The sequence below is a fragment of the Rhinolophus sinicus genome, linkage group LG03 (genome assembly GCF_036562045.2).
Source record: "Rhinolophus sinicus isolate RSC01 linkage group LG03, ASM3656204v1, whole genome shotgun sequence".
Taxonomy (NCBI): Eukaryota; Metazoa; Chordata; class Mammalia; order Chiroptera; family Rhinolophidae; genus Rhinolophus; species Rhinolophus sinicus.
In genome coordinates, this window is record NC_133753.1 from 94,819,464 (window position 1) to 94,833,871 (window position 14,408).

The 14,408-nt window shown below is 40.5% G+C and overlaps 1 protein-coding gene across 2 annotated transcripts in view; it reads right to left on the reverse strand.

The window, feature by feature from the left end:
• Positions 1-11,013, reverse strand: part of UACA (uveal autoantigen with coiled-coil domains and ankyrin repeats) — an 84,071-nt gene extending 73,058 nt beyond the window's left edge. Inside the window, exon 1 of one of the 2 annotated variants that reach the window (XM_019736005.2) lies at positions 10,742-11,013. In XM_019736005.2, the coding sequence (XP_019591564.2) occupies positions 10,742-10,825 (84 nt within the window). In that variant the 5' untranslated portion in view covers positions 10,826-11,013. The remainder of the gene's footprint in view (positions 1-10,741) is intronic. The other variant, XM_074328204.1, reaches the window with a different exon arrangement.
• Between the last annotated feature and the right edge of the window lie 3,395 nt (positions 11,014-14,408).

Genomic DNA, 14,408 nt, shown 5'->3' on the forward strand with positions numbered 1-14,408 from the left:
GAATCAGCATAGTTAAAATGGCCATATTACCCAACACAATATACAGATTCAATGCAATCCCCATCAAAATCCCAATGGCAGTTTTTAAAGAAATAGAACAAAAAATATCATCAGATTTGTATGGAGTCACAAAAGACCCCAAATAGCCAAAGCAATCCTGAGAAAAAATAACAAGGCCAGAGTATCACACTCCCTGACTTCAAATTATACTGCAAAGCAACAATAATCAAAACAGCATGGTATTGGCTGAAAAACAGACACACAGACCAATGGAACAGAATTGAGAACCCAGAAATAAACACACACGGGGGCAGATAAATTTCAACAAAGGAGCAAAAAACATATAGTGGAGAAAACAAAGCCTCCTCAAAAGCCTCTTCACAAACTGGGAAAATTGGAAAGCCATGTGCCAAAAAATGAAATTAGACGATCACTGTACAAGCAGCAACTTACTGCTGGTGTATGTACAGGAAATGGAGACAGCGCTCTCGCTCTCTCACTCAGATGGGAATTACCTCCCGTCAGGACTGCGCCGTCCATACACGACATCAAGCCCAGGCCGCAGTGGGAGTCACTCAGGGCTAGCAGGCAAGGGCTGTGACAACTTGTCTGCTGACTGTGTGTGACTGTCAGTCACAGCTTCTCCGGGTCTCAGGTGACCCACGTTTCTCTAACACGTGCCCTCCTCTCCATGGCTCCAGCATTGTCATGATTCAGGCCCTCACTAATTTTTGCCTCTACTATTGCAGCAGCCTCGTAAACAATCAACCCACCTCCAGGCCTGACCCAGTCAAATCCATCCTGAACGGAGCTGTCATAGTAACACACCTAATCGAACACATCCGATTATGTGATTCTTCACTTCTGGATACATAGGACGAAGTCCAACACTCTTAAGACAGATGCTAAGCCCTCCCCAAGTTTAGTCCCAACCTCCCATCCTGCCTCATTCCCATCCAATCCTCTTGCTTATTATTCTAGGATCCACAGAAACCGAGCTGACAATCCAACTGCTCCCTCCCTCCCCCAGCTCTGTGCCATTTCTCAGCTGCAAGCCCTTGTTCTTTCGGTTCCCTCCCAACGGAACTGCACCCTTTCCTGGATCACTCCTACCCACTTCTCGTCAGCCTCAGATTAAGACACTCGCCCTGCAGACTGGTGGTTGCCAGGGGCTGGAGGAAGGGGAGCTGGGAAGCAACTGCTTAATGGGCACAGCTTCCTTGTGGGGTGACGAAAATGTTTTGGAACTAGACAGAGATGGTGGTTACACAGCAGTGTGACTATACTATGTGCCACTGAATTGCTCACTTTCAAATGATTAATTTTATATGAATCTCACCTCAATTAAAAAAAAAAAAAAAAGAAAGCAGCAACAGCTCATCCAGCAAAAACACCTTCACGGACCCGTGAGTGGCAGACTCAGTCCGCACCTGCACGTTCCTGTCCCAGCAGCTGCTGCCTTAGCTTTCAGAGCTCGCCCACAGACTCTGCGTCTCTTCCCGGCCTTGTCGTCTCATGCCCTGGTGCTCACTAAGCCTAGGCCCTCAAGAAATGTTTTTTTTAAATAAATGAAAAACAGAGCTCCCACTTACCTCCCTTGGGGCAGGAGGCTAGAGCAGATGCTCTTTGGAGGCTCCAGGTGACATACAAGCCCAAGACGGCACATAGTAATTGAAAAGGAAAAGATCGGGAAAGACTGCTGTTCATCTGGTCATAAAGGACAAAAATGAGATGACTTCCAGTGAGGCTTTTCAGTCAGCAATAATAAGATCACATTTATTGAGTTCTTAACTACTTCCCCATTTTCCAAATGGGGAAACAAATATATTGAAGAAACTTGCCTAAGGTCACAAAGCTGGTTACTGGGAGCTGCAAAATTCAAACCCACAGTCGCCTAGTCTGCGGAGCTTGACCCTGTCACACCACACGTTACTCCCCTGCCCTTTCATACGCCCCGAGAGCTAGGAACGCACGTTCTTTGGCCCACAATTTGCTTTTTCTAAGGCTGAGAAAATACTCCTTTTTCCACATTTGTCCACTTCTGTATTGCTATGAATGCTGTTTATATCATAAAATGTTTTTTAAAATATAAAATGTTAATTTTTTAAAAAAGAGATGAGTCATAAAAAAGATCTCCCACTTAAAAACATGAAATTGGCAAGAGACTGTGGGCTATTCCTCGCTCAGCTGAACAGATGGGAGTGAGCTGGCGGCCTCACTGGAACCACGCCCACAAGGCTTCCCCACTGGAGACTCGTTTCCATAGCACCCCAACCTTTGCACAGGGTAAGTACCCTGCAGGTGACAAAACCATGGAATAACACAAGCAAGCTGGAAGAATTATTACACACCCGCCTGTTTTAGTTCAGACAGTACGATGTGTATGTCCTTCCCCATCTTTCCACTCTCTTTAATAATGTCACAATCTGGTAAGAAAAACACTAACCGAAATTCTTTGTGAGATACAGAGATAGAGATAGAGATATTTGTGCACCTGAAAGGGTAAACCTTACTACAGAAGTAATGTTAAACTTTGACAACATATCAAAAGGTCAATATTAAAAACATATCACCCCACAAAAAAAGTGTATACCCTGTAGACACACACACACACACACACACACACACACACACACACCCTCCCTCCCAATTAAGCCAATAATTTGTAGATTTGGATTTTCAGGACTTACTTCACCTAAATATCTTCCTAAAAATCTAAAACCCAAGATGATATACTGGGAGAACAGACACATACACAGAAAAACAAAAAGGCAAAAGGGATAATAATATGACAAATTATGTAGAATTCAAGACAAATGTTAGCATGGGACAAATCAGAGACTTTTATACAGCTAGTTACACCGCTAGTTAAATGACCACAAAGTAGCCATAACCTCAATGTTTCAACTATCATGAAATTAAGCACATCAAACAAAAACTATCTGAAATATAAGGGAAGGTCACAGAACACAACTATAGGGAGAGATACACACTGCTCTCTAATCTACAATTGGCCAAATAGCAAAACTAAAGATGTCAAGCTCTTAAAGATCAATATGAACGAGGCCCCCCAATCCAATAGAAAAAACGGTCAAAAAACAAGAACAGATAATATCAAAACCAAGAAGTGAAAGTGGTAATACGCACAGAAATAGGTTCACAGTCCTTAGAAATCAAAACCACATATTAAAGCAATAATCTTTTCTATCAGGTTGACAAAGACATTTTAAATAGTAGTATCCTTTATTTTAAGGGTGTAGAGAACACAACAATTTTACACACATCTGGAATGAACACAAATTGGTCTTCAGACTTAACAATAAAAGGCTTTCCTTCCCCCCAAATACCCCTCCCTCCAATTTTTTTGGTGTATGGCTTAAAGTATAAACCCTATAGCTTTAAACTTTAAATTATATTAGTTTGCAGTGGTTAAGGAATGGGATCCAGTCAGCCAATGTGGCTCCCCACTTATTAGCTATGGCACCTGGGCAAGTAAATGATTTAACTTCATCTGTAAAATGATGGCAATAGTATCCAGTTCCTAGGGGTGCTGTGAGCATTAAGTTAATGTAAAGCACTTAAAACAATGTCTGAGGCATGTATGTTCAATAAATATTGGCTATAGGCACTGGGATTTCGTATCAGTAATTTCTCTATACATATGTAATATCATTTACTGTGGCGTCAAGGTAATTAAATGCTAACTGAAAAACAACCACGCAGTGTGGAATCTTTAAAAAGAGCATAAGCAGGGGACTGTGGCATGGGGAATAACATGAAGGGTGACTTGTTTTATCCTCTAGCTTCAACTACATTTTGTTTTCTGCAATGAACCTGTATGACTTTTATGAGGAAGAGAAAGGTTTTTAAAACAAGATAGCCATTTATCCTAACTGGCTCAGTCATACACAACTCTTTCTCAAGGGCACTTGCCAGGTCTGATTCAATTACATAATTAGAGCTCATCTCATCCCATCATTTGTCAGAGCTTCAGTCACTCAACTCTATCAGTTCGTCTTTTGCATATTGTCTTGGAGACGACAACACTTCCAAACAAATTAGTCACTCTCAGTAACATGTAGGATTCCTGATAATAAAGAGTCCAACAGACTGTTTGTGACTACAAACACGTGAATTTATTCTTGTGTTTTTGTGCTACACTTTTTAGCCTAGAAGAGAAAAGCAAAACAAACTTTTAATTGTTTTATGATTTAGGAAAATGAGGGAATACTCATATACTATCCTACCATTCCATTCATAATTTCAGGAAGTGCATTTCAACCACCCGTTTTTAGGCAAATTCCCTAGAGAACTCAATTTGACTTCCCTTGGATGAAAACGCTCACGCAGGTGGAAATTTTCAACAATTTCCTATATATCCCTTAGGTGTCAGGACAGACAAACATTTGCATAATCTGTAACAAGACAGTAAAGGCTTCCATGTGATAGAGATGAAAGAATACATGGGTCAACAATGTTTAAATCTAACATCCTTGATCTAGATTTCCTCACCAAGGATACAACTGCAAGTTAAACAGGGCTGATGAGAACAAAATTTTGCTGCCTATCAACTAATTCTGGTGGGAAAGGGAAAAGGAGGATGAATTTGTTAACTCACGAATAGAATAATTTCTGAAGATGAAAGTTCACAGCTCCAGTGAGAAATCTCTCTAAACAATGGTTTAAATTTGTCAAGGAATTCAAACTTTTAATTCAAGTTAAAAAACAAAAAAAGAAACCTTCCTTTGACTATATCCCCTAAGGTGCCCTCCCCAACTGCTTACTTTCACTTGTCTGCACCACCCCTACCATAACACCCAACCAAGTTCATTCCCAAACGTGGTGCTCTCTCCGTGGGTCATGTCACGTCATAGATCCACACCACTGCACTCGCTGTGATTTTGCTTGGAAAGCCCTGCAAGCTGTCTTTCTGCTCAGGCTTTGCCTTTCTTTTTCCCTTACCCCACCCTACACACCCATGCTCCCACAGCAATTATATGCACCTCTATGATGGCTCTTAACATACTGTATTGTTGTTATTTTATGTCTAGCTCTTAAAAATTTTTTTCATTAAAAACAGATTTGATGAGTGATATGATGGATGTTAATCTTCAAATTATTTAAGCCTATGACTTGATCTCTCTTATAGAAATTTCAGTCCATACAACAGTAGCACAAAAGTAAATAATGGTATCATGACCTACCCAGCTACAATGAACTCAGGGCCAATTCTATTTTAACTATACTCCCCACTCACTTCTCCCACCCACCTATCACAGATTATTCTGAAGCCAATTCCAGACTTCATACCATTTCAACTGTAAATAGTATACTTCTAAATGTTTCTCTGAAAAGCAAAAACTTTATATAAACATACGCACATTACTACCATCGTCACATTTAAATCTTTTAAAATAATAATTCTTTAATATCACCATGTATCCAGTTAGTGCTTACATTTCCTAAATTACCTTATAAACTTTCATTTTTTACAGTTATTTAATCAGGGTCTAAATGAAGCCTACCATTACAATTGGTTAATATCTTTCCTAAATCTTTTTAAGGAGGGCACAGCTCACAGTGGCCCATGCGGGGATCAAACTGGCACCCTTGGTGTTATTAACATCATGCTCTAAGCAACTGAGCTAACCGGCCACCCTCTAAATCTCTTTTAATCTCTAGATTTGTCCTCCATTTTTTTCTCCTTCTTATAATTATTTTGGAAGAAATCAGGCCATTTGTTCTATAGTTTCCCACGATCAGAATTTTGCTCATTGCATGCCCACATTCCTATGTCTCCTGAATGTTCTGTGAAATGGTTTTTAGATCTAGAGGCTTGTCATATTCGGTTTGCTTGTTCAGACAAGACTGTTAATAGTAATGAAGATTTCCATCAGGAAATAAATGAGATCTGATTGTCTTTCTTTCTTAGAATGATATTCACTGTCTAGACTCCAGATCCATTAATTCATGAGGAGCTGCAAAATTGTGACATACTAATTCTATCATCCCATCTTCATCTATTAGCTAGGATAAAATAGTTTTCATACAAGAGAAACTTCCCTTTATCGAATATTTGATTACCCTGAGAAAAAGCATGATGTTTCATTCGTTTCTTGATTTTCTGGATCTTCAAAGAATACATCAGTTACCTAACATCCCCCAAAAGTGACAAATTTCTTTCTTTTTTTTTTTTGTAATCATTATATGAACTCATAGATTTAAAGATTTCTGGCTACTGCTGTATTATCCTTACTGGTGACCACACTGTCCCATCATTGGTCAGCTGGGAGCTGCTGCAAGCTGGCTCCCGAGTCCGACTTCCTGCGAGCCTCCTTGCTTTCTAGCGTGACAATGGATTCCAGGCTCATCTTGCACATTTTCGGCTCCCAATTTAGAAGTATCCATTTCTTCAAAGATGACCTTATAATTAATTCATTCTTAGGCCACTTATGCGTTCCCTAAATGTTTTTCAAACTATTAATAAATAAGGCCACTGCTGAGCAAACTTAAAATTGAATAATTTTCAATTTGAAACCTGTGCAGAGGCACAATGGCTAACGACATACAATCACTACTCCACTCTTAGTAAAAGAAGTGATTAAAATCCTTGACTACTTGTCATTTAAGTTCTAGGACTCATTATATAGCAAAAGACAAAAACTGAGCAATTCAAATGAGCACCAGGACCTGAGCAAAACTGCGGCTGGGTTGAAATCCGAAAGCATAAAAAGAGGGCCCCTCTACTGTGATCTTCCTTCAAGAACCACAAGAAATACAATGCAGGGATAACCCTAGGAAACAATCTGAACACAGTTTTTATTCAAGTAGGCATTTTTAATTAAAGGTTGGCATCTTTCATGAAAATGAGTAAAGAGTGCTCAATTCAGTATCATGAGCTTAAACTAAACATAACAATTTATGACCTTAATTATTCACATTACCCCCAAATCATTGTTATAATAACAATAAAACATTAACATCTTTTCAAACACACCCATATCCCTGAGTGGAAAACACCAAGATCTCATTCACAAAATCACAACTAAAACAAAATCATATTTAATCTTTTATGCTTTCTAATAATCTCAAACCTCTGTTCTTAGTGGGAATCACAAGAAGTTTTTCTGAAGATTTTTTGCAGTTGCTATACCTGTAACTCTAAATTCTTTTAGAAATACCAATATTTTCTCAGAGTACTGAGACATTAATAAGGTGCTTTAGAACACATTCAGTTGCTGATTTGTAAAATTCATTGCCCCATTTTAAGAGTACCCTAGAGAAAGGGCAGCAAAAGTAATCACTGCAGAACATCCCAGGTCAGAGATGACTTTAAAGCAAGAATTTACTCAGCTACAAATGTTGAGCACAGGTACAGTTCAAAGGGGAACTCCCTTCCCAAATGTCTGCAGACAATACTGGCTTGCAGTGCTACTACCAGTTCTGGAATTATAGTCCCTTCATTTTAATTACTCACATTTCCTAATCTGAAGTAGGTGAAACTGGAATAAGCCTATTCTCACTGTATAATTATACACGTAATTGTACATGTAATCGACTAGATCTAAAAAAGCATTTACAGTCATTTAATTATCTCAGAAATCTGAAGCTCCAATTTAATAATTAATATAGCTATTAACTATTAAATATATATAATATATAATTACATAATTAACTATAATTAAATAATATAATATATAAATAAATTAAATACATTTAATTAATAAATTAAAAATAAATATAACAAAAATTGTCTTATTTTATGATTAAAAGATGCAGCTATCTCCAGACTTAGTAAGAAAATTTCAAACGTGTTTTACCCACAATTTGCAATTGTGAACTATTTATTTCTATGTGTATAAACACATATCCACTTAGTAAGCTCTAAACTCATTGGTGTATTTATAACTATGGTATTATTCAAAATATTTTAAATGATGTTTTTTCTGCACATAATCTGCATATAATTATAATTTAGCATGTTAAACTAATATGTTTCACATACTATAACATCATAAAAATTCATATACCTCAGTCAATTTCTAATTTGTCTCCAGATAAAAAGCTTAAATAAATACAATTTATGAAATAGACATTCAAAAAAAATTTTCCCCCAAATCAAAGTTGTGAAAACAAATTGTGATCATTTCCATGACAATTAAATGAACACTTTAAGATTCAAATTAGGTAGCCAAGGAGGGAAAGGGGGCAGAAAAAAGAAACCAAGATGTATACCTCTTACTTTACATCAGGATAATTCTATATGGATCAAAGATTTAAAAATGGAGAAAAAGAAAAAACAACTAAAAGAAACTAGGGGGACTTTTTTTTTTTTTTTTGCATAATGGAAAGGCCAAGATATAATGTAAACCTAAACGTCACAAAATAAACAAGGTGATAAATTCAACTGTATAAAAATAACCACTTTCTGCATAGCGAAAGCCACCATAAACAAAGTCATGACAAATAACCGATTAATGAAAAACATTATCTATAGTAAAAGGGCTAACTTCCCTGATACATATACAAATAAATAGGAAACAATCAACAACTCAACAGAAAAATGGAAAGGACAAATTGCTCACAAACACATGCAACAGACTCTTAAAACTATGAAAAGATGCTCAACTTCACTCATAATAAGAGAAATACAAATTTAAAACATCCTGAGATACCACATTTACCATCAGGCTCGCAAAGATCAAAACACCTACAGATTTTAAATCAGACTTTAAACAAAAGCATGAAAAAAAATTTCTCACACATTGGGTACATGACGCATGAAAGGAAATTTAACAACATTCTACAAAATTACAAATGCATGTATCCTTTAACCCAGCAATTTCACTTTTAGGAACTGATCCTACAAATGTTCATACACACTCTTGAAATACATACAGGCTTATTCATTACAGCACCGTATTTTATAGCAAAAGACTCGAAGAGGGATGCGCTGAGTAGGCCTAGACATTTACAGCCAAAAAAAAAAAAAAAAAAGACATGGGACAGTGAGTACAGTATGCTACCACTTCTATAAAGAATATATAGAAATATTTGCTCGTATTTGCTAAACTTTCTCTGGAGGGACATGCAAGTAACTGATTACTCCAGTGACCTCTGAGGCAAGGGGACAGGGTAGCTGAAGGGTACGGTTAGGGAAGGACTATTTGTGGTAAATATTTTTGTTCCTTTCAAATCTTAAGCCACGTGTGGTTTATAGATTGAAAAGCAGAAGGAACCCATTCCTCCTGCACATTTATTTTATTCTGTCAATGCTTGGTTTGGTTTTATTAGTCATCACTCCTTTATTTTCCTTTAATACTTTACAAAACGTATTCTAATATTTAACTTACACTGAAAGATGTTCACTTTTTCTAAGCACATAGGTTCTATTTTTTTATACCAGGTATTTCTCTTTATTTTTATGCCATTATTTTGAGAAAAATAATAAAATGCTCAGTTTGGCAAGTGCTAAAGATCAAAGATCAGAAAGATGCATTTCACGTTCCATATATATAAAATGCAAACTGGCATCTGATAATACACAATTTCCTTTAAGTCCAAGAAAAAACATCCCAGAAATAGGTGGAGAGAAAGGCACAATTCTGAAATAACTCAAAAGCAAAAGCAGATTAATTCATATTCTCATAAAAAGCATATAATCATTTGGTAAAATCTATGTAAAAGTATAGAGGTCCGTTTTAATTACTCTAAATGGGCAACTAGGCAGCCCGAACATTACATTTCTTTTACGTTTCTGACTCTTGCAGACTTTTTGAATAACGTTTATTTCAATAATATAGAATTTTGATGATATGGCCATTCCTCTAATTTGCCAAATTATCTAAATCCCAACATCTGCAGTCAGGCTGTTTCTCAAGATTTCTGTTCTCCTGCCAACTAGAGAGAGGCCCTGAGTACTTCTCAGCGTGCACACTGAGGGCGCGCTGCACATCAACACCGAATGGAGAGGTCTGTCCCACTAGTGAGACTTGATCCTGTGATACGGGCCTGTCCCACAGGTGAGACTTACGCGGCCCAACAGGACAACCACCTTCCCAATTTCACCACCACTTCCAGGACCACCCACCCATTTGGGGTTCTGCCTTTAAAACTATGCCCGATTCCATCTGCCTCACTCAGAAATCAAACTTTCCTAGTGACAGGGAGTCAGCGGCCAGCACAGGGCGTCCACCCAGCCCCGTAACGCCCAGCGCTCCGAGTCTCGGACTCACAGGAGGTCCGGAGTCCCCGCCGGGTGGCTCCGGGTCCGCTGTCCTGCCCACCTGGATGCCTGCGGGGCGCGAAGCCCCTGCCCGGCCCGCAGCCCCGGGGACGGAAGGGCGCCCCTCGGCCCCCGCGGAGCCGGGCGGGAACAGAGCAAGAGTGGGGAGCAGGGCAAGCCCCGGGGTTCGCCGGGGAAGGGCCGGGGGTTGGAGACAACCCAGAAACACCGGACTGAGGAGGAGGGTGCGATCTGATTCCGAAGCAGTAGGAGCTGGGAGACCTGGACGAGAGGGGCCAGGAAAGGGCCCGGAGAGGCTCGGGGGCAGCGGCGAGGAGGGTCCCCAGGGTCTCCCGGCCAACGCGGAGCGCCCGGCGGAGGGAGGAGTCGCCGGGGCCGACGGAGCCGGGCGCGCCGAGGGAAAGCCGAGGAACAGGCGCGCGCTTCCGAGCCAGAGAGGACTCCGCGGGAGGGGAGCGCAGGGAGCCCGGAACGCGCACGGGCCGCGGGACTCACCGCGCTGGCGGCGGCGGCGGCGGCGCCGGACGACGCCGAGCCGGGCGCGTCCTGCCTCCTCAGGCGGGACTTGAGGCTCTTCATGGTTAACTCTGGGCAGTCCCGATCCTGCCGGACGCGACGCGCCTGCCCCGCGCGCGAACCTCAAAGTCTGCGGACTGCGAGCGCGCGGGGAGGAGCAGACGGCTGCGCAGGCGACCGCGGCCCCACCTGCCACCTGGTGGCCCCCAGCGGCCGATGGCTTGGGGCCTGCGGCGGGGCGCCCCCACCCTGGCAGCCAATACGGCCGCGGCCCGGGCGGGGGCGGGGTCGGACCCGGCCAATCGGAATCCGGGAAGGGGGAGGGACTTCCCTTTCTAACTTAATAACACTCTTCCTCTCCCTGCTGGAGGAAAAGTTTGGAACTTCTGGGCGAGCGGCGGAGGTGGGCGGCCAGCGGCATGGAAAGACGCCAGAGCCAGGCTCCAAACCACCGGCACCCGCCTACCTGGATGGTGGAGCCTCAGGTCTGCAGAGAGCACGGGGTCCAGCCTACGCCAGCGTTCGTCTTCCAGGACTCCCTTCCTCTTCCCACCCACGTGCTCCTTCCCAAGTAAAGTTGCCTTCCTGCCACCTGGTCCCAGAGAGGACTCCAGGTTACCTCCACACACACTGGCTTTCAAGAGCCACTTCCCTTGCATCTGCTGATGTTTTACTACACAAATCCCTGTACGAGAAACAACCACATGTATCAATAACTCCAGAAACAAACAGCCTGTAGGAATAATAAGGTGCTGGTTGTACAGAAGAACGAAGACTTAAGAACAGACTTTGAAAGATCTTATAGTAAAATCAAAGCACAGGTTAGGTGCTCAATAATTATTTCTTGAATCAAAAACCCACTGTTTTGGAGGAAAAGAGATGGAATGGGGGGACTGGGGTTGCCTTCAATAAAAAAAAGACCCACATGGCCAAAGTGATATGAGAAGCTGTCAAAGAGACAAATACTATGTCCTTTACTTCCAAAAGTTTTTGTTTCTTGTAGAAATATTACAGGTAAAACTATACAATGAAATTAATTTATGCTATTCAGAAATCTGTATTATGAGAATAATTTAAGGGAAGGGTGAGAAAGCAGGTGAGCAAAGCTCAATATTTTGCTGTTAATGTGACATCTTCAAAAGTCTTCCCTGGAGTCCATTTTTCCCAGCAAAATGTTTATTCTAACATGCAAAGAACTAACAAAGAACTCTTTTTGTCTGAAAGGTCAGTTGCTTTCTTTGGAGTTCCCTTAGAGTAACTCAAGGCTTTATTCAAATACAAGGTGTGGTCAAAAGATACAGCGAATGTTTAAAAAAAAAAAAATTATTATAGTAAAAGACACATTGCCATTACCCCCTCAAAATACTTCCCCCTTCTCTTTGAGCACATGTATGTCATCGTTCTTGCCACTTTCTGAAGCAGTTCTGGAATTCCTCTTTCGTGAGTGTCTTTACTTCGTCCTCCATCTTGACAATTCTCCGTGTCTCAAATTTCTTCTGGTAGGGCAATTTCTGTGAAATAAAAACATTACAGTGTGTCCTCATCCACCTTATTCACTGAATCTGGCACCATGCGACTTCTGGCTCTTCCCTAAAGTCAAAATGACCATGAAAGGAAAACATTTTCAATCGATTCAGGACATTGCGGCAGCCACAACAGAACAACTAAAAACACTCACGAAAGAGGACTTCCAGAACTGCTTCAGAAAGTGGCAAGAATGAGGTATACGTGTGTTCGAAGAGGGGGAGGGGGAGTATTTTGAGGAGGATTAATACAATGTGTCTTTTACTGTAATATATGTTTTAACTTAAACATTCACTGTATTTTTTTTATCATACCTCCTAACTTTAAGAAAGTTTTCAGAACTCTCTTGAAGAGACAGCATTCAAAGAGTGTGTTAACCCTTGACAAACAGTAAATAACAATTTTCTCTTGATTAGTTCTATAGAAGGAAATTTCTTAGATATCTCCTTCCTCAAGATCCATAGCCATTCAGTTTTTCTGGGCTCATTAGTGTCTGGGAATGGTTGGTTACTTTCTGTCATCACCTGCCACTGCAGAGCCAAAATGATCTCATACCTTGATATTATAGAAGCTTCCTAACCAGTCACCCAACCACCCAGTCTCACCTGTCCCATTACCAATAAATTACCAACCATCATCAAAAATCTTATAGATGATTCCTCTCTTACTCAAAGACCTTTGATGGCTAAGGAATGAAATCTAATTCCTTCACCTGGCCTGTGAGGCTCTACAATAACCCTGTTCTCTGACTGACACTCTGACTGACACCTCAGCCCATCCCTCAAACACGGGTCTTGCCTCTTCATTTCCACATATTTTTGCATGCTGAGCCCTCCTGCAGGAATGCTCTCTCTGTCTGCATTCATCTAACAAAATCCTACATCCCCCAAGAATGACTGGAGGAGGACACGGGCAGAAGGGGCTTCTGGAGTACATACTATTTATTCTGTATGGTGACATAACTAGTGATGGGTTCGGTTTGTGAAAATTCAATTAGCTTGTAGTCTTTACGATATGTACTTTTTTATAATGTGTGTTGTACTTTAATAAAAAGGTTTTTTTTCTAGCCATACATTTGTTCCAAGTGCCCTCTTCTCTAATAGAGTCTTCTCTGATCATTCAACTACAAGAGATCTCTCCACCCTCCGAATGGTTAAATTGTATGATACTAATACAGTGTTATTTTCTCAACAGTATTGTTTCACTACTACCGTGTTTCCCCAAAAAGAAAATAAGCCCCAGTTAAGATCGTCAGCCAGACGGACGCATTTAATATGCTATGACGATGTTCTAGAAGAAGATGACATGACTGTATTTGAATAAATGTAGATTGTTGTACATGAAAAAATAAGACATCCCCTGAAAATATGCCCTAATGCGTTTTTGGAGCAAAATTTAATATAAGACCCAGTCTTATTTTTGAGGAAATATGGTAGACTTCAGATTCCTTCAAACCAGGTAATAACTGGTATATGTTTGAATTCTCTAGAATGCTTAGCCTGTATTAGGTGCACAATAAATACTTCTGAGTAGATTGATGCATTCTTCTTGGTTATTAGAGTGAGTTCTGGTTCTTTACTCTGTGTACTCACATAACACCTGATTGGTCCTCCCCTGATGGGGAATACTGGGTGTGTGCTGTCGCATCCAAGTTCTCTAAGCCCTGGTAACTGGCTCTTTTCAGTTGTTACTGGATAAAGCGAAGGAAACAGAACCACAAGTACGGCTTGCATCAGTTTCCAAAAATGTTGGACAAGTTATTTTTATGAACTGTCTGCATGATGTCCCCATGGTGTCTGCGTCCAGTTGCCTTTGTGGATTTTTCCAGGCTAGAAACTTGATAGCTGATGTCTGCTTGTTCCCATTTGAGAATAGCTAAGTAAATAGCACTGGTTTGAATATGCAGTAAGGCTTTTTCTATGTTGATCTGGAAGCCCCTTACATGAAGTAAAGTCATTATTATTAGCATTCAGCCAGAAAAGTTTTGTTTTGTTTTGCTAACTGTTATCAGTATTATTTATTTGTGTCTTCCCTTCAGAACAAACAGCCCTTATCAAAGTGAGATGGATTTTTATTTGTTACCATTCTGAATCTATATGAATTTTTCTTGTTTGCTTATGTT